The following is a 16,843-nucleotide window of genomic DNA, read 5'->3' as shown; positions in this document are numbered from 1 at the left end:
GTGGTTTCTCTTGCTGCGGAGCACAGGCTCTGGGCGCGCGGGCTTCAGTAGTTGTGGCTCGCGGGCTTAGTTGCTCTGTGGCATGTAGGATCCTCCCAGACCAGGGCGCAACCCGTGTCCCTTGCACTGGCAGGCGGATTCTTAACCATTGAGCCACCAGGGAAGTCCCCTAAACGTCTATTTAAAAAAAAAAAAAATTGCGTTAAGGACTTCCCTGGCAGTCCAGTGGTTAAGACTCTGCATTTCCACTGCAGGGGGCGCGGGTTCCATCCCTGGTTGGGGAACTAATATCCCGCATGCCACATGGCATGGCCAAAAAAAAAAAAAAAGAGCATTAAGATATTATTGATCTTATTGACTCGGTTTGGGGGGCCCCCCTTCAATTTTGTGCTCACTCCCCACACTGATGAGCAAATTGTTTATCTGTTTCACATGCAGAGAGCATTATTTATTTACTTATTTATTTGGGTAGCGCTTGCACAGCATGTGGGATCTTATTTCCCTGACCAGGGATCGAACTAGTGCACCCTGCAGTGGAAGCGTGGAGTCTTAACCACTGGACCGCCAGGGAAGTCCCAGAGAGCATCGTTTAATCCTTACTTATTTATTTATTTATTATTGTTTTTAGCACAAGTTCATGTTTTGGCATGTAGAAAGAAGCCCAGAGGAGTGACAGAGCCAGTAAACATTCCATAAATATTTCCGAGCTCTGCACTGGGTGCCGAGAGAGAAGAGGGGGCTGCAGGAGCCCAGGGAGAGTCTCTCAGTCAGGCTGGGCTGAGGCAGAGGCCAAGCTGGATGACCAAGCTGAAATCGAAAATATAACAAAGTATGGTGGGTTCATTGTCCTCCCCACCCCCTTCCCAGAAAGGCATGTTCAAGTCCTAACCTGGTACCTGTGAACGGGAGGTTATTTGGAAATAAGGTCTTTGCAGATGTGATAGCTTCAGATGAGGTCATACTAGAGTGGAGTTGGGGTGGAAGGGTGAGGCAAATCCAGTGACTGGTGTCCTCACAAGAAGAAGGAAATTCAGACACAGACACAGGGATGCCACGGGATGAGAAATCAGAGACTGGAGTGCTGTGTCTACAAGCCAAGGGACACCAAGGATTGCTGGCCACACCAGAAGCTGGAAGAGACAGGAATAACCCTCCTTTATAGCCTTCAGAGGAAGCATGGCCCTGCCCACACCTTGAATTTAGACTTCTGGCCTCCATGGCCTTGCTCAAGGGTAGAGGAGCCTCATATACCCAGAGAAAACTCTAATTCAAAAAAATACATGCACCCCAACATTCATAGTGGCACTCTTCACAATAGCCAATACATGGAAGCAGCCTAAGTGTCCATCAACAGATGAATGGATAAAGAAGATGTGTTACATATATACAATGGAATATTACTCAGCCATAAAAAAGACAGATAATGCCATTTGCATCAACATGGATGGACCTAGAGATTATCATACTAAGTGAAGTAAGTCAGACAGAGAAAGACAAATACCACATGATATCACTTAAATATGGAATCTAAAATAGGATACAGATGAACTTATTTACAAAACAGAAACAGACTCACAGACATAGAAAACAAACTTATGGTTACCAAAGGGGAAAGAGGGTGGGGGAGGGATATATTAGGAGTTTGGGATTAGCAGATGAAAACTACTGTATATAAAATAGATAGGGACTTTCTTGGTGGTCCAGTGGTAAAGATTCCACCTTCCAATGCAGGGGACGTGGATTCGAATCCTGGTTGGGGAACTAGATCTCACATGCCGTGGGGCAACTAAGCCCGCATGCCACAACTAGAGCGCCTGTGTGCCACAACTAGAGAGAAGCCCACAGGCCACAATGAAAGATCCTGCATTCCTCAATGAAGATTCCATGTGCCACAACTAAACACCCGACGCAGACAAAAAAAAAAGAATTGTTAAAAAAACTCATTAATATTTAAAAGTAAAATAAAATAGATACACAACAAGGACCTACTGTATAGCACAGGGAACTATATTCAATATCTTGTAATAACCTATAATGGAAAAGAATCTGAAAAAGAATATATATGCATAACTGAAAAAAAGAATATAGATACCTACACATAGATGTATATGTATAACCAAATCACTTCGCTGTTCACCTGAAACTAACCCAACATTATAAATCAACTATACTTGAATTTAAAAAAAAAAAAAAAGCAGCGGAGCCTCAGAACCGAAGGTGGGTGGTTTTGGGCTCGGCACAGACTGCTCTCTTGCTATCAGTTCCCCGCAAGCCTGAAGGTTCAAGATTCCAAGTTCTAGGACATACACAGGCCCGGCTTTTGGGTGTGGCTTCCCATATCTGCTTCCTGCACCCCTGGGTCTATCTCCACTCACTCCCAGAGCATCCTTGGGCCCGATCACACCTGGCATGCTGCCCCGAAGCCTTCCAGAGTCAACACAGCACCCAGGGTAGTCCTGTGTGGACATAAGTCTGAGCCACTAAACGTGGTCCAGATGGCAGCCCTGTGAGCCAGGCAGGTCCACTGTAAAGCCAGTTCTCTGGGGTCAGCTTTCCAACACACAGGAAGACAATAGAAAAGTAACACACTACTATGTATAAGATAGATATCCATCAAGGACCTACTGTAGAGCACAGGGAACTCTACTCAATATACTTCAAAAAATTTTTATTTATTTTATTATTTATTTATTTAGGCTGTGCCGGGTCTTAGTTACGGCATGTGGGATCATTAGTTGCAGCATGCGGGATCTATTCCCTGACCAGGGGTCAAACCCGGGCCCCCTGCATTGGGAGACTGGAGTCTTAACCACTGGACCACCAGGGAAGTCCCTCTACTCAATATTCTGTGATAACCTATATGAGAAAAGAACCTAAAAAAGAATGGAAATAGGTGTATGTATAACTGAACCTCTATGCTGAACACCTGAAACTAACATTGTAAACCAATTATACCCCAATAAAGTTTAAAAAAAGAAAAGTAACAATAATCGGGATGTCGACTCCATGAGGCCAGAGACGGTCTGTTTGTTTTCTGCCCTCTGTCCCAGGATAGCGCCTGCCACACAGCAGATAATAAATATTTGCAAAATGAATAACTGAATGTTTAAACCAGCAGTTGGCCTATCAAAGTGACTTCCTTGCTGTGTGTGGCATGTTTGATGTTTTTCATTAATCGCCCTCATGTTTTAAAGGGGAGATTGCATGTAAAATCAATTGCTGCCTGGCTTCCCTTAAAAATAGAACATCTAGGGAACTTCCCTGGTGGTCCAGTGGTTGGGACTCCATGCTCCCAATGCAGGGAGCTCGGGTTCAATCCCTGGTCAGGGAACTAGGATCCCACGTGCCACGCAGTGCGACCAAAACATAAATAAAGATTTAAAAATTTTTAAAAAAGGAACATCTGGCCACAAAGGCCAATGACTGGCTGGAGAGGGGTGGCAGCCACCCATAGAAGGAGCCTGGGTGCCCCAGGCCCCCGTTATGTTTGATTCACTCCCTTATGCTTCTTGCCTGATCCAGAAAGCAGGAGATGGCTGAGAACAGGACCCTGAGTAGCCAGGCGAATTCTGTCCCCTGATCAAAGTGATCACCTTGTGAAGGCTGCCAGCTCGCCCTGAAGGGGCTGCTGTCACAGCCCTAACATATGTCAAAATAAAATAGTGCAGGGCTTCCCTGGTGGCGCAGTGGTTGAGAGTCCGCCTGCCGATGCAGGGGATACGGGTTCGTGCCCCGGTCTGGGAAGATCCCACATGCCGCGGAGCGGCTGGGCCCGTGAGCCATGGCCGCTGAGCCTGCGCATACGGAGCCTGTGCTCTGCAACGGGAGAGGCCACAACAGTGAGAGGCCCACATACCGCAAAAAAAAAAAAAAAAAAAAAAATAGTGCAGTAAAAAGAATTCAAGCAGCACAGGGAGGTATAAGACTTAAAGTAAGTACTCTGGGTAAATTGTTGGCCATTTTTCAAAAATTTTACCCATATGTAATTTACATATCTAAATCCATTTATGTAAATGAGATCACATTATTGATGCTGTGCCTTGCTCTCTTCACTTTTTGGAAGTACATCTTGGACCACTTTTCATACAACGTGGGTAGATCTCCCCATACTTTTGTAGGTCTCAAACCCATGTCCCCTGCATTGGCAGGCAGATTCTTAACCACTGCGCCACCAGGGAAGCCCTTTTTTGCCATTTTAAATAATGTTGCAATGAATACTTCTTTTTTCACTTTTCTTTACACTAGTGTCAGCGAAATTCCTCAAAATGGATTTGCAGACTCAAAGGTTCCGCACTTAAACGTTAAGACACTTTTCAAATGTTTAACTTTGAAATGTTTAAACACTGAGAATAGAAGTAGCCCTCCTTTTCCCTGCCACCTATTTTTCCAACGGTTTATTGAGGAAACTTTCAGATGTACAGAAAAGTTGAAAGAATTTTACAGTGAACTGTCATATGCCCACCGTCCACTTTCTCCGATGAACATTTTACTATATTTGCCCTATTATGTATTTATCCATCCTTTTATCCATCCATCAATATATCTCACTTTTTATGAATCTCCAAATAAGTCACACACTTCACATCCATTAAGATGGCTACTATCAAAACAGAAAATAACAAGTGCTGGTGAGAATGTGGAGGAATTGGAATCCTTGAATGTTGCTGCTGGGAATGTAAAATGGTGCGGCTGCTGTGGACAAAGTTCAGCAGTTCCTCAAAAAGTTAAACATAGAACTACCATATGATCCAGCAATTCCACTCCTGGGTATATGCCCAAAAGATCTGAAAATAGGGAATCAAAGAGGAACTTGTACACCAGTGTTCAGAGCAGCATTATTTACACTAGCCAAAAGGTGGAGACAATCCAAATGTCTATTGAAGGATGAACAGATAAACAAAATGTGGTCCATTCATGCAATAGGAAGGAAATTGTGATTCACGCTACAACGTGGATGAACCCCGAGGATAAGTATGCTCAGTGAAATAAGCCAGACACAGAAGGACAAATATTGTTTGATCCCACTTTCTAAGCTTCCTAGAGTAGTCAAAATCAGAGACAGAAAATATAATAGAGGTTACCAGGGCCTGAGGCCACTGTGAATAATGCTTTGATGAACATGGATGTACAATTTTCCGAGTCCCTGCTTTCATTTCTCTTGGGTGTAACTAGGAGTGGAATTGCTGGATCATATGGTTGTTCTATGTTTAAGTTTTTGAGGAACCGCTATATTCTTTTTTTTTTTTTTCTTTACGCGGGCCTCTCACTGTTGTGGCCTCTCCCGTTGCGGAGCACAGGCTCCGGACGCGCAGGCTCAGCGGCCATGGCTCACGGGCCCAGCCGCTCCGCGGCATGTGGGATCCTCCCGGACCGGGGCACGAACCCATGTCCCCTGCATCAGCAGGCGGACTCTCAACCACTGCGCCACCAGGGAAGCCCCCGCTATATTCTTTTGACACAATCACTTACAAGCTCTCTTTTCTCTGGCTGGTGGCAGCCAGTGGTGGCTTGGACCTTCATGGGGGCGGTAGATGAGCAAAGTGCCTGAATTCCGACTCTATTTCAGAGGTAGAGTTAACAGGACCCTGGAGGTCTAGGATGGGGAGGCTAATGGTTCATGGTTGCTCCATCCTTCCTACGTGTCAAAAACCTTGTACTTAGCCTTAACAGAACTCTTTCTTCCAAATGCCATATCCAATCCAGCCACAAATCCTGTTGGCTCCACCTTCAGAATTAATCCAGAATCTGAATACTTTTCTCGCCCTTCACCGTCCCTCCTGTCTGTTTTCTACTCACCAGCCTGAAGGATCCTGTTAACAGTCAGAGTACGCCATTTCCCTGATTACGACACTCCAGTGGTTTCTCATTTTGTCAGAGTAAAGCCAAGTCCTTCCTAAAACTGCCCACCCCATACATGCACCAACGTGACTATATTTTCCTCCTTAGCCTGTCACCACCTAATAAGTATTTTTACTTATCCTATTACTGTTTGTCTCCTTCAGACAACCAGACTGTGAGGTTGATAAGGGTAAGGGCTGCAGGCCGTCTTGTCCTCAGCGCCCATAAACTATTTGTTAAATGAATGAATAAATGAACGACTGGCTCAAGTCCTTGTTTTCATCCCTCCCAATCTCGCGTCTAGCCACGGGAGTCCATTGGCCGCGGCCCTGAAACTTGACCACGCCCCAGGGACACTACGCATGCTCTATCGCTATCCGGCCCCACCTCCGGGCTGAATAGGCACAAACCATTTCCACTCGTCGTACCGGCTGGGGAGGCCGGAGAAAATCTCTTGCAGGGAAAGGATGGAAGTTGCCCTTCCCTTTCCCTGAGAAATGCCCTTAGACTCCGCCTGATGTGTGAGTGTGAGCTATGGCACCGGTGCTAACTCGCGCTTCCGGGCCTCCTCACGCTGCGGAGCCTTTGACTAGATTTCCCCCTCGGTGCTGCGTTGGTACCGTCCGGCCCTATCACGTGGGCGGCAAGATGGCGGCCCCCAGGGCGCTCTAGGAGCATCGCGGGTGGTGGCAGCGGCGGGAGCAGGCCGGTCCGGTAGGTCCTCTGATCCGGGAGCTCGCTGGGGAGTTCCGGCGGCGGGGGAAACGTGGAGGACGCCTCGTTGGAGGTCCCGGCTCTGGGATTCTTTGGCTGGGGGGATCGGAGGGCTTCCTTCTGACAGATCCCGGCGAGCTCTTCCCCACGAATTCTGGAGACTCTGCCTCCGGGGATCTCTTCACTAAAGAGTCAGCACGTAGGGCGGGGGTCCCATGTTGGGCAACCCCTTTCTTGGGGTTCTGGGAGAACCAACCTGTGAGGGATCCAGTACTGGGGGATCCACATAAACAGAGCTAGAGACACCCAGTTCCTGGGAGTCTCTTCCAAGGAGCGTTGGGGAGCTGGTCGTCGCTGGGGGATCCTGCCAGCAGCCCCAAGGTATGCCGTGTCGGGGCCACCCCTCTCTGAGGGGCGCGCCTAGTTATCGGAGATCTTTTTGTTGGGAATTCTTGGTTTAGAGAATCCTCAAGGGGGCGGATTTCCAGCATCCAGAACGTCTCTTACTCCATCCCTCCCTTACTAATTCTACGTGTCTGTTTCTAAGACACGCCTTCGCAGGGGTGAGCGGATTCCCAGATTCTGCCTTGGTTGGGGGCTGATGCCCTCAACCCCATGTCCATACCCCTGTCCCCCTTCCCATTGAAAAATGGGCCTAATATATGGGTAGCGGGCTTCCAGGTGTACCCCCTTACTTGTCCTCCTGCGTATAGAGGTGGGTGTTGGGCTCCCTGTGGAGATTTTTTTAAAATAAATTTATTTATTTATTTTTGGCTGCGTTGGGTCTTCGTTGCTGCGCGCAGGCTTCCTCTAGTTGCGGCGAGCGGGGGCTGCTCTTCGCTGCGGTGCGCAGGCTTCTCACTGCGGTGGCTTCTCTTGTTGAGGAGAACAGGCTCTAGGCGCGCGGGCTCAGTAGCTGTGATCCGCGGGCTCTAGAGAGCAGGCTCAGTAGTTATGGCGCACGGACTTAGTTGCTCCACGGCATGTGGGATCTTCCCGGACCAGGGCTCGAACCCGTGTGCCCTGCATTGGCAGGCGGATTCTTAACCACTGCGCCACCAGGGAAGGCCCTCCCTGTGGAAATATTTAATACCAGCTCTGGTTTATCAAGTGCCTACTAAGTACCAGCAGTGGGTACTAAGTGCTCTATGAGCATCATTCCATTCACAGCAACTCTGTGATGTCCATGTGCCCTTTACGCCTATTTGCAGAATGATACAGATTTATACTGTGTATAAACCACTCAGTACTGTGCCTGGCAGGCAGTGGGTGCCCAGTTCATTCAACAGTACTTATTGAGTGCCCGCTGCCATAGCGACAGACACTGTGCTAGGCCTTGGGGATACAACAGAGAACAAAATAGTGTGTGTCTCTCCTTTGTGTCTTGAGGGAGGCCCTGCACAGACCAGGATTCATGAGTCCTGGGCGCTGTCTGCACTTGACTTGCTGTGTGACCCCAGACAGGTCACAGCTCATCTGTGTAGAAGAAAGAGTTGGGTCTCGATGGTCCATGATGCCTTGCCAGCTTGCTCACCCCTGGCTTCTGTGGTTTCTGATGATCACTCTTTTTGCATGTCACCTCCTTTGATGGTCACCTGTGCGCAGGCAGCTGCACTTCCCCCATTATACCTGCTCAGCCCTACTGACACCTCTGGGAGCTACAGCCTGCTTGTCAGGTTCACGAAGCATGTCATTGGTCTGGAGGATGGAGCCCAGCCTCAGCTGTGTCCTTTAATCTTAATCCATCTATCCAACATGGCGTTTGTGGTTTAGAGCTTGACTCGGGAGTCCAGCTGCCTGGATTTATAACTCTTCAGCAGTTCCTAAGCAAGTGATTCACCTCTCTGTGCTTGTGTGTCCTCTCCTGTAAAACAGTGACAATCATGGTGCTTGTCTCAAAGAGTTATGGTGAGGATGGAATGAGTTCAGGAATGTAAAGGGCTTAGAAGAGATGTGTGGCACATAGCACATCCTTTGTAAATGTCAGATGCTGTTATTATTATGGTCATTTTTCTCACTGAGGAGTTGTGGGCTGGGAGTCCAGCCGTGACCAAGAGAGACTCAGTCCCTGCCTTCAGAGTTCTCATACGAGGGTTAAGACCAACCATAAGCAGCTAAACCGAAATATCAAATATGATATCTCGTGGTGGTAATTGCTTCAAAGAAAGACAAAGCAGAACAAGACTGGGATCAGGGAAGGCTTCCCCAAGGAGCTGGCATTTGCGACCCAAGGAATGAGAGAGTGAGCATGGGGGGCATTTGGTGAAGAGTGTTCGTGAGGGCGAGACTAGCCCGTGCAGAGACCCTGAGGCAGGACCGTGCCTGGTGTATTGGAGGAACAGTGGGGAAGCCTGGTTGGTGGAGCAGAGTGAGTGAGGGGGAGAGAGAGAGGAGGGGAGGGTGGGGAGGTGATGGGGGCAGGTCGTGCAGGGCCATTGGGACAGTTAAGGAGTTTGGAGTCTTGAGGCCCATAGGAGGATTTTGTGAGGGAGTCACAGGGTCCAGTTTATATACTGAAAGGATTCTTGTTATCAGTTACCTGTGCTTTGTAACAAATTACCCCATACTTAGTAGCTTTAAAAAATAGTAAACACTACTCCCCACAGTTTCTGTGGGCCAGGGATCTGGGCCTGGTTTAGCCAGGTGGTTTTGGCTCTCATCTCTTGTGATGTTGCAGTGCAGACACTGGCTAGGGCTGCGTCATCTGAAGGCTGGAGAAGCTGCTCTCAACCCGCTGCTCTCACCTGGCTGTTGGTGGGAGGCCTCGTTCCCCACCACGTGGGCCCCTACATACGGCTGGTTGAGCCTCCTCACAGTATGGCTGCTGGCTTCCGCTAGAGCCAGCAAGGAGGAAGCCACAGTGTCTCTTATGACCCTCAGAAGTCACAGTGCCATTTCTCCCATATCCTGTTAGTCACCCAGGTCAGCCCTATTTGGTGTGGGAGGGGGGCCACACAGGACATGGATACCAGGAGGTGGGGGTCATTGAGGGTCATCTTGGGGACCAGCTACCACATTCCCTCTGGCTGCTGTGTAGAGAGCAGACCAGCAGAGGTCATTGCCAGTGGACAGTAAGTCTCCTACATACAAACCATCAAGTTGCGAACTTTCAAAGATGTGGACGTGCATTCACATGTCCAGTAAGTTAGTTCATGTGTCTGGCGTACCTTGTCACGTGTGTGCATCCTCTACAAGTGGTTGTGCTTTTGTGTTCTTTACAGTACTGTATAGAGTACAGTAGTACAGTATCTTTATTTCAAGCCCGGGATGTCCGGAAGCAAGCGTAAAAGCAGTGGTGATGTAGCTGGTACTGCTAAGAACCACCAAGCAATAATGATGGAAACAAAAGTGAAAATAATTGAGAGACTGAGGCCAGGTGAAAACATGGTAGACGTCACTCGTTCTTGTAACATGAATTGTTCAGCCATCAGAACAATTCTAAAGAAGAAGGACAAGATCGTGGCACATGTGAAATCTGCTGTACCAATGATGTTGACGATAATACCAAAGAAGTGTGGAAAAGTGATGGAGGAGATAGAGAAACTTCTCAATGTCCTTTATTTTTTTTGTTTTTTTTGTTTTGTGTGTGTGTTATCTGTGTGAAAAGTATTATAAACCTATTACAGTACTCTATAGCTGATTATGTTAGTTGGGTACCTAGGTTAACTTTGTTGGACTTATGAACAAATTGGACTTACAGAAGCGCTCTCGGAATGGGAACTCGTTTGTATGTAGGGGACTTCCTGTATAGGCCAGAGGCTCAGAGAGGGAAAGTACCTTAGGGAAGGCCACACAGCAAATAGGCAGGGTCGGAGCCGGGCTTTGAACCCAGATGCCCAGGCTGGTCAGCAGTTACGAAACCACCCTCACCCCCAAGGTCCTAACACTGAAACGAACAAGTCAGCGAGTGGCAAAGGGCGCCTCTCACCTGGCCTCTTGGTTTTCTGCTGCAGGTTCTTGAGCCCACGAGTCCCCTGGTTTAGCCCAAGCCCAGCGGCAGCGCCATGGTGACAGAGCAGGAGGTGGAGGGGTTGGGGCAGATGCTGGTGGACCCCCAGAAGCCCCTGCAGGCCCGCTTCCGGGCCTTGTTCACACTGCGCGGGCTCGGGGGTCCAGCAGCCATCTCCTGGATCAGTCGGGCCTTCAGCGACGACTCGGCCCTGCTCAAGCACGAGCTGGCCTACTGCCTGGGTCAGATGCAGGACTCACGCGCCATCCCTGTGCTGTTGGACGTGCTTCGTGACACCCGCCAGGAGCCCATGGTGCGCCATGAGGCAGGTGAGCGGCGGGTGAGGGTGCGGGCTATACCAGGCTGGCTCTGGAAGGGGTGGGCAATAAATATCTTCCCACGATCTCTGTCCTGGGTCTCAACTCTGCCACTGCAGCATAAGAGCCACCCTAAAGCCCAGTCAACAGATGGGCGTGTGGCCGCCAGCCAGTCCAACTTTATGGGCCCTGAGATTTGAATCTCACGTCACTTTTACGCATCATAAAATGTGATCCTTTTGATTTTGATTTTTTTCTTTCTTTTTTTTTTTTTTTTTTTTTAAAGGCTCACGGGTTCAGTTGCTCCATGGCATGTGGGATCTTCCCAGACCAGGGATCGAACCCGTGTCCCCTGCATTGGCAGGTGGACTCTCAACCACTACACCACCAGGGAAGTCCCCTTTTGATTTTTAAAAAAACATTTAAAAATGGAAAAACCATTCTTCGTTCATACAAAGACATATGGTGTCTTTGGATGGTGACCATGGATGGTCAACCCCTGAGGTCACTCATTCAGTTCATTCACCGGACATGTTTATGGACTGCCTGCTGTGGGCCAGGCTCTGTTCTCACAAGGGACACAGACGGCAAACAAGATGGAATAGGAACATCCTTGGCGGGTCTGTGCAGCCGAGGCTGCGTTTGTATTGATATATCCAGTGAGCTCATAGCCAGCAGGGGGTATTGTTTCCACTTGATTGTTTTTGGGCCTGTTTCATATTCCCCACGATAATCTCCAGCTACGCCAGGCTGCCCTGGGGACCTCTCAAGATCCCAATCACCGATGCTGTTGGAGCTCTCCTTACAAAGAATGTTCGACCCCAAACCTCTCTTGTCCCATAAGCGCTGTTAGTTTGAGTGTGTGATTTTGTAGAACACCCAGTCATGTTACGGTGGAAACACTTACGTAAATGCTAAGGAGGAAAATAAAGCAATGGGCGGGATTCGGGTGCTGGAGGTGTTGCCTTTTTTTTTGGCCTCGCCACGGGGCATGTGGGATCCTAGTTCCCCGACCAGGGATCAAACCCACACGCCCTGCATTTGACGCGCAGAGTCTTAACCACTGGACCACAGGGGAAGTCTGGTGTTGCCATTTTTAATTGGTGGTTACCAATTAAAAGACCTGAGTGAAGTAAGGGAGTTATCTAGGTAGATGTCTGGGGAGAGGTGCTCCAGGTAGCGGGCACAGCCTTTGCAAAGGCCCTGAGGCAGGATGGTGCTGGTCTGCTGACCGTCCTTGCCCACAGCGCAACTTCAAAACCTTCTCCGGGTTTTCAGGGCTCCCCTTGATGGGCTTGACTCAGCCAACTGTTGTTGGCTCCTTGCCACCTGTGTCCCCAAGTTGTAATGACACGCTTGTCTGTGTCTCCCCTCTAGGCCATGAGCTCTGGGGGTGCGGGCCGGGGCGGGGTCTGAGTCTGGTTCCAGCAAAACCTGATTTCTGGGGAAGGGACTCTAACTGTCACAGCTTCAGGGCTGGACCGGCTCCAGCTCCAAACCTCAGTGGCTGGAGCGGCCCACAGGATACAGGCAGAGCGATGGGGAGGGGGATCACGGAGGAGGCGTTGGTGCTGGTTAGCGCCTCTCCACCCGCCGAGGCATTCAGGGCGTTTCCCACCCAACCAACACGAGCTCTCTGCCCTGTTCTTCTCAGGGGAGGCCCTGGGGGCCATTGGGAACCCAGAAGTGCTGGAGATCCTGAAGCAGTACTCCACTGACCCTGTCATCGAGGTAACGTGGCCCCTCCCCCCCCGCCCCCCCCCGTGCTTCGGGTCCAGGAACCAGCCTCAGACCCTGTGCCTGGTTGCCAGGATAACCACCCAGCCCAGGGATGCCGAGAGAGGACCACTGCCCCACTGGGCAAACCTGAACTCTTGATTCACATGTAGCACCTGCCCTGGTCGGCCGGCCCCGTCCCCCTCTCCCCTCTCCCGGACTCCCACCGGCAGTCCCTGCACCTGTGGGAGATCCCCCAACCCACCCACTTCTCCACTTCTGCCGCCTGGGGCCACCCAGCCTCGTTCAGGGTCTCCCTGCTGCCTTCCTCCTTCCTTCTTTTTTCTTTAAATAACAGCTTTATTGAGATATGTCACATACCATAACATCCACCCTTTGAAAGTGTACACTTGGATGGTTTTTAGTATATCCACAGAGTTGTACAGCCATCACCACTATCTAATTCCAGAACATTCCATCCCCCCCAAAAGGAAACCCCACCCCCATCAGCAGTCACTCCCCACCCCCTCCCTGGCCCCTGACAACCAGGAACCCACTCTCTGTGTCTGTGGATCTGCCTGTTCTGGACGTCTCCCATCAATGGAATCACACACCGTGGGTCCTTCTGTGTCTGGCTTCTCTCACTGAGCATCGTGTTCTCAGGGCCCATCCACGTGGTAGCGAGTGTCAAGGCTTCTCTCCTTTTCATGGCTGAGTGATGCTCCTGTGTGTGGAGGGACCACATTTGTTTATCCATCATCTGTTAACCTACTCTGTGCCTAAAGACTCACCGTTTGTCATCACCTTTAGGACAAAATCCCAAGCCCGCAGGCCCCAAGTAGTCTGGCCCAGCCACCTCAGGTCATCTCTGTTGTTGGCTTTTCCCTGACGGGTCTGGCACGTCCTGCCTCGGGGCCTTTGCACTGGCTGATTCCACCTGATGCCTCTCCCACTGGTTCTGATGTCACCTTCAAGCTAGCCCCTCCTGGCCCTCTGCCCCTGGTCACTCTCTAATCACAGCAGCCCCTGCTGGTTTGTCTCCAGTCTAGAAGGATCAGTTGGTCCTGTGTCTGTTGGCTCCACCCCTGCTAAACCGGGAGCCCTGGGGGCTGGGGGAGGGCCTGGCACATCCACCCCCCTGTCCCCGCAGGTGGCAGAGACGTGCCAGCTGGCCGTCCGGCGGCTGGAGTGGTTGCAGCAGCACAGCGGGGAGCCGGTGGCTCAGGGGCCCTACCTCTCCGTGGATCCAGCCCCATCTGCCGAGGAGCGCGACGTGGGGCGGCTGCGGGTGGCGCTGCTGGATGAGGCCCGGCCGCTCTTCGACCGATACCGAGCCATGTTCGCCCTGCGCGACGCTGGCGGGGAGGAGGCTGCCCTGGCGCTGGCCGAGGGTGAGGAGGGGCCCCGGGGGGCAGGGTCGGGGCCCCTTGGGGAGGCCCAGTGGCCACATCTGTCATACAGGGCAGCCCAGCGTCCCAGGGCACTTGCATCCTGGGGCCGGTACTCCTCATTATCCCCTCTTCTCTGTGGAGGAAGCCTAGGCCCAGAGAGGCAGAGATACTTGCCCAAGATCACACAGTGGTCCGAGCAGCAGAGTTGGGATTTGATCCCCAGAGGCCCTGTTTTTTTTGTTTTTTGTTTTTGTTTTAAAACTTTTTTTGGCCACGCCGCGAGGCATGCGGGATCTTAGTTCCCCAACTAGGGATCGAACCTGCGCCCCCTGCATTGGAAGCGCAGAGTCTTAACCGCTGGCCCACCAGGGAATTCCCCAGAGGCCCTGTCATCATTTACTTGTGTCATTTTCATCCCAGCTCTGCAGGGAACCCCGTGCAAGCCTGCGGGGCTGTGGTTTCCCCACCTGAAAAGGGGGGGGGGGACTCGGGGAATCCTGGGGTCCCCTGGCACCCGCCCCCATGCTGAGGTGGTCTGCTTCTGGTCCACAGAGCACTCAGAGGCCCCCTCTGCCCTCCTGAAGCTTCCTGTCTGGCAGAGGAGATGCCCGGCCATCACCATGACCCGGGACCCAGGGGATGCCGGGTGGGAGCACAGAGTGGGTGGGTGGTGGGTTTGTCCTGGGTCATGCTCGGAGCAGGCGCCGCACAGTCTGGCGGGCCTGCTTCAAACCAGCTCTGCCTGAAAAGTGGCATCTGATCGCAGGCAGGTCACTCCCAGGTTCGGCCACGGATCCCCATCGGAGAAGCGTGGCCTGTCTGGCTGTGGTGGGGTGAAAGGCCCGGGATTCCCAGTGTCACTGATAAGACTCTATCGTGTGTGGAGTCGTGTGGGAAGAAACCCAGAAGCACAAATGCACAACGTGCCTGCAAATAGCACTGGCTGGTGTGAGGACAATGCAGAGTACAGAAGTCCAGGGAGAGGCCGGGAGGGACCCTGGGCCTGGGAAGGAGGAGGCCACGCCCAGTCCGGCCGGAGGGAGGGCGGAGTTCCCAGTGCCTGGCTGGCCCCTCGCTGCTTCTCCTGCCCCGTGTCTCCGGGCCCTCCCTCTGGGCAGCGCTGAGCACCAGGGCGGGGTGTCCTGGAGACGGGAACCCTTTCCACCCCTCTTGGACACTTCTGTCCCCAGGCTGCCCCGCCCCAGGTCCCCTCCTGTCCCGATGGCGCCCCCAGCCCGCAACTCTCTCTCCCGCAGGCCTGTGCTGCGGCAGTGCCCTCTTCCGCCACGAGATCGGCTACGTCCTGGGCCAGCTGCAGCACGAGGCGGCCGTGCCCCAGCTGGCGGCAGCCCTGGCGCGACCCGCCGAGAACCCCATGGTGCGGCACGAGTGCGCGGAGGCCCTGGGGGCCATCGCCCGGCCCGCCTGCCTGGCCGCCCTGCGGGCCCATGCAGCAGACCCCGAGCGTGTGGTGCGGGAGAGCTGCGAGGTGGCCCTGGACATGTACGAGTATGAGACGGGGCCGGCCTTCCAGTACGCGGACGGGCTGGAGCACCTGCGCCCACCCCCCTCCTAGGGCCGCGCCCGGCTGTCTCCCTTGAGGACTCTGCCCATAAACCGTGTTGGAATGAATTGCATCTCGCTTCCCTGCTTCCCAGCCGCTTTCGCATCTTGAACCCCCAGTGGACTGCAGGCTCCCCGGGGCCAGGCTGAAGTCTCTTCTCTGCCCCTCTGAGTGCAGGGCTGCAGTGTTGGCATGGGAGGGGTATCTAGGGGGTCCAGGGACAGGGCTGTGCTCTGGGGGGTTGGGGTGCTGTGGCCCAGCTTCTCTAGGAATGAGGGGGTGCAGGGAAAGGTGCTGTGGGCAAACCCGTCCCCATCGGGCCTGGGCAGGGTCTGGGGGCGTCAGAGAGCTGTCCTTGGGGTGGGCAGGTGGTCCCTGGTTGGGGTGGCCTGGGCTGGAGCTCAGGGAGGGACAAGCAGGTCTCAGGACATTCCCCAAATGGACTACTAAATTATTTTTGCCAAGCGATGACTCTCAGAGTGTGTTGGGGGGCCTCTGGGGTGAGGGTCAGCTGCTCTAAAGGAACATATCTTAAGTGTGGGGGGCCAGGGCATTTGGAGAGCTCAGCTCTGGGATCTGCCCTGCCCCAGACACTGTATGACCGACACAAGCCTGTGGCCCTGTTTCACATCAGTTCCCAGGGGTAAAATCTGCCCAGCCAGATCCCCCAAAGGGGGTGAGGGGGAACAGCCCTGTATCCTGGCCCTCTCCAAACCTCATCCTCACCTACTCCTATTGGGGGCATAGGGGAAGGGATTTAGTGGTATGACTAAGAGTCCGGGCTATGAGTTCCCATCCTACCTACCTCCCTTACTTCCTCCTCATGCAGTCTCAAGCAGCCCATTTACCACTCTATAAAATGGGTGTTAACAAGAGAACCTAATTTTACATGTGACGCATTTTCCATACCAAGCAATTCTCTGTTTCTCCGTGGATGTCAGCTGGGTGTCCTGCAATTCAGTTCAGTTCTGACACTATCTACCCTGGATCAGTGCAGACCCTCCAGGTTCAGGGTTCAGTCCTGCAGGACTACCCCCACTTCAGATGCAGGTCCCAAGTCCGGACCTCCCATCCTTCTGACAGACTGGTTATGAATTGGGGTTCCCACCACCCCCTGCTCACATTTGATGATTTGCAAGAATGGCTCACAGAATCAGGAAAGCACTTTACTTAACCTGTTTATCATAAACGAGGCAAATGAACAGCCAGATGAAGAGGCACAAGGTCTGAAGGGTCGGAAACACAGGAGCTTCTGTCCCCGTGGAGTTTGGGGTGGATGCTTTTAACCTGCTCGGAAGCTCTCCAAGCCCCTTCCTGTAGGATTTTTATGGAGGTTCCATCACGTGGGCATGAT

General features: G+C 52.1%; 2 protein-coding genes across 3 annotated transcripts in view; one reads left to right on the top strand and one right to left on the bottom strand.

The window, feature by feature from the left end:
- Window positions 1-6,129, bottom strand: part of FZR1 (fizzy and cell division cycle 20 related 1) — a 36,805-nt gene extending 30,676 nt beyond the window's left edge. The window contains exon 1 of the mRNA XM_060094625.1: window positions 5,797-6,129. The gene's annotated coding sequence lies outside the window, so the exon portion shown is untranslated. The remainder of the gene's footprint in view (window positions 1-5,796) is intronic.
- Window positions 6,130-6,253: 124 nt separating this feature from the next.
- Window positions 6,254-15,557, top strand: DOHH (deoxyhypusine hydroxylase). Of its 2 annotated transcripts, none has more exons than XM_060092400.1 (5): window positions 6,254-6,552; window positions 10,506-10,830; window positions 12,473-12,549; window positions 13,685-13,925; window positions 15,182-15,557. In XM_060092400.1, exons 2-5 carry the CDS (start codon window positions 10,557-10,559, stop codon window positions 15,499-15,501), a joined length of 912 nt encoding a protein of 303 aa, XP_059948383.1. In that variant the 5' UTR covers window positions 6,254-6,552; window positions 10,506-10,556; the 3' UTR covers window positions 15,502-15,557. The 2 variants fall into 2 exon arrangements, with proteins under 2 accessions (XP_059948383.1, XP_059948384.1); XM_060092401.1 differs by lacking the exon at window positions 6,254-6,552 and adding an exon at window positions 6,603-6,933.
- The last annotated feature ends 1,286 nt before the right edge of the window (window positions 15,558-16,843 follow it).

This window comes from Mesoplodon densirostris, chromosome 3, assembly GCF_025265405.1.
Source record: "Mesoplodon densirostris isolate mMesDen1 chromosome 3, mMesDen1 primary haplotype, whole genome shotgun sequence".
Classification (NCBI taxonomy): Eukaryota; Metazoa; Chordata; class Mammalia; order Artiodactyla; family Ziphiidae; genus Mesoplodon; species Mesoplodon densirostris.
This window is presented reverse-complemented; position numbering and strand designations above follow the sequence as displayed.

What these genes read in the sequence shown, in the direction of transcription:
- DOHH (XM_060092400.1), top strand. Translation starts at nt 10,557, where the DNA reads ATGGTGACAGAGCAGGAGGTGGAGGGGTTGGGGCAGATGCTGGTGGAC. An exon ending in CATGGTGCGCCATGAGGCAG is followed by an intron (nt 10,831 to 12,472) that starts GTGAGCGGCGGG and finishes TGTTCTTCTCAG; the next exon opens with GGGAGGCCCTGGGGGCCATT. An exon ending in TGCCCTGGCGCTGGCCGAGG is followed by an intron (nt 13,926 to 15,181) that starts GTGAGGAGGGGC and finishes TCTCTCCCGCAG; the next exon opens with GCCTGTGCTGCGGCAGTGCC.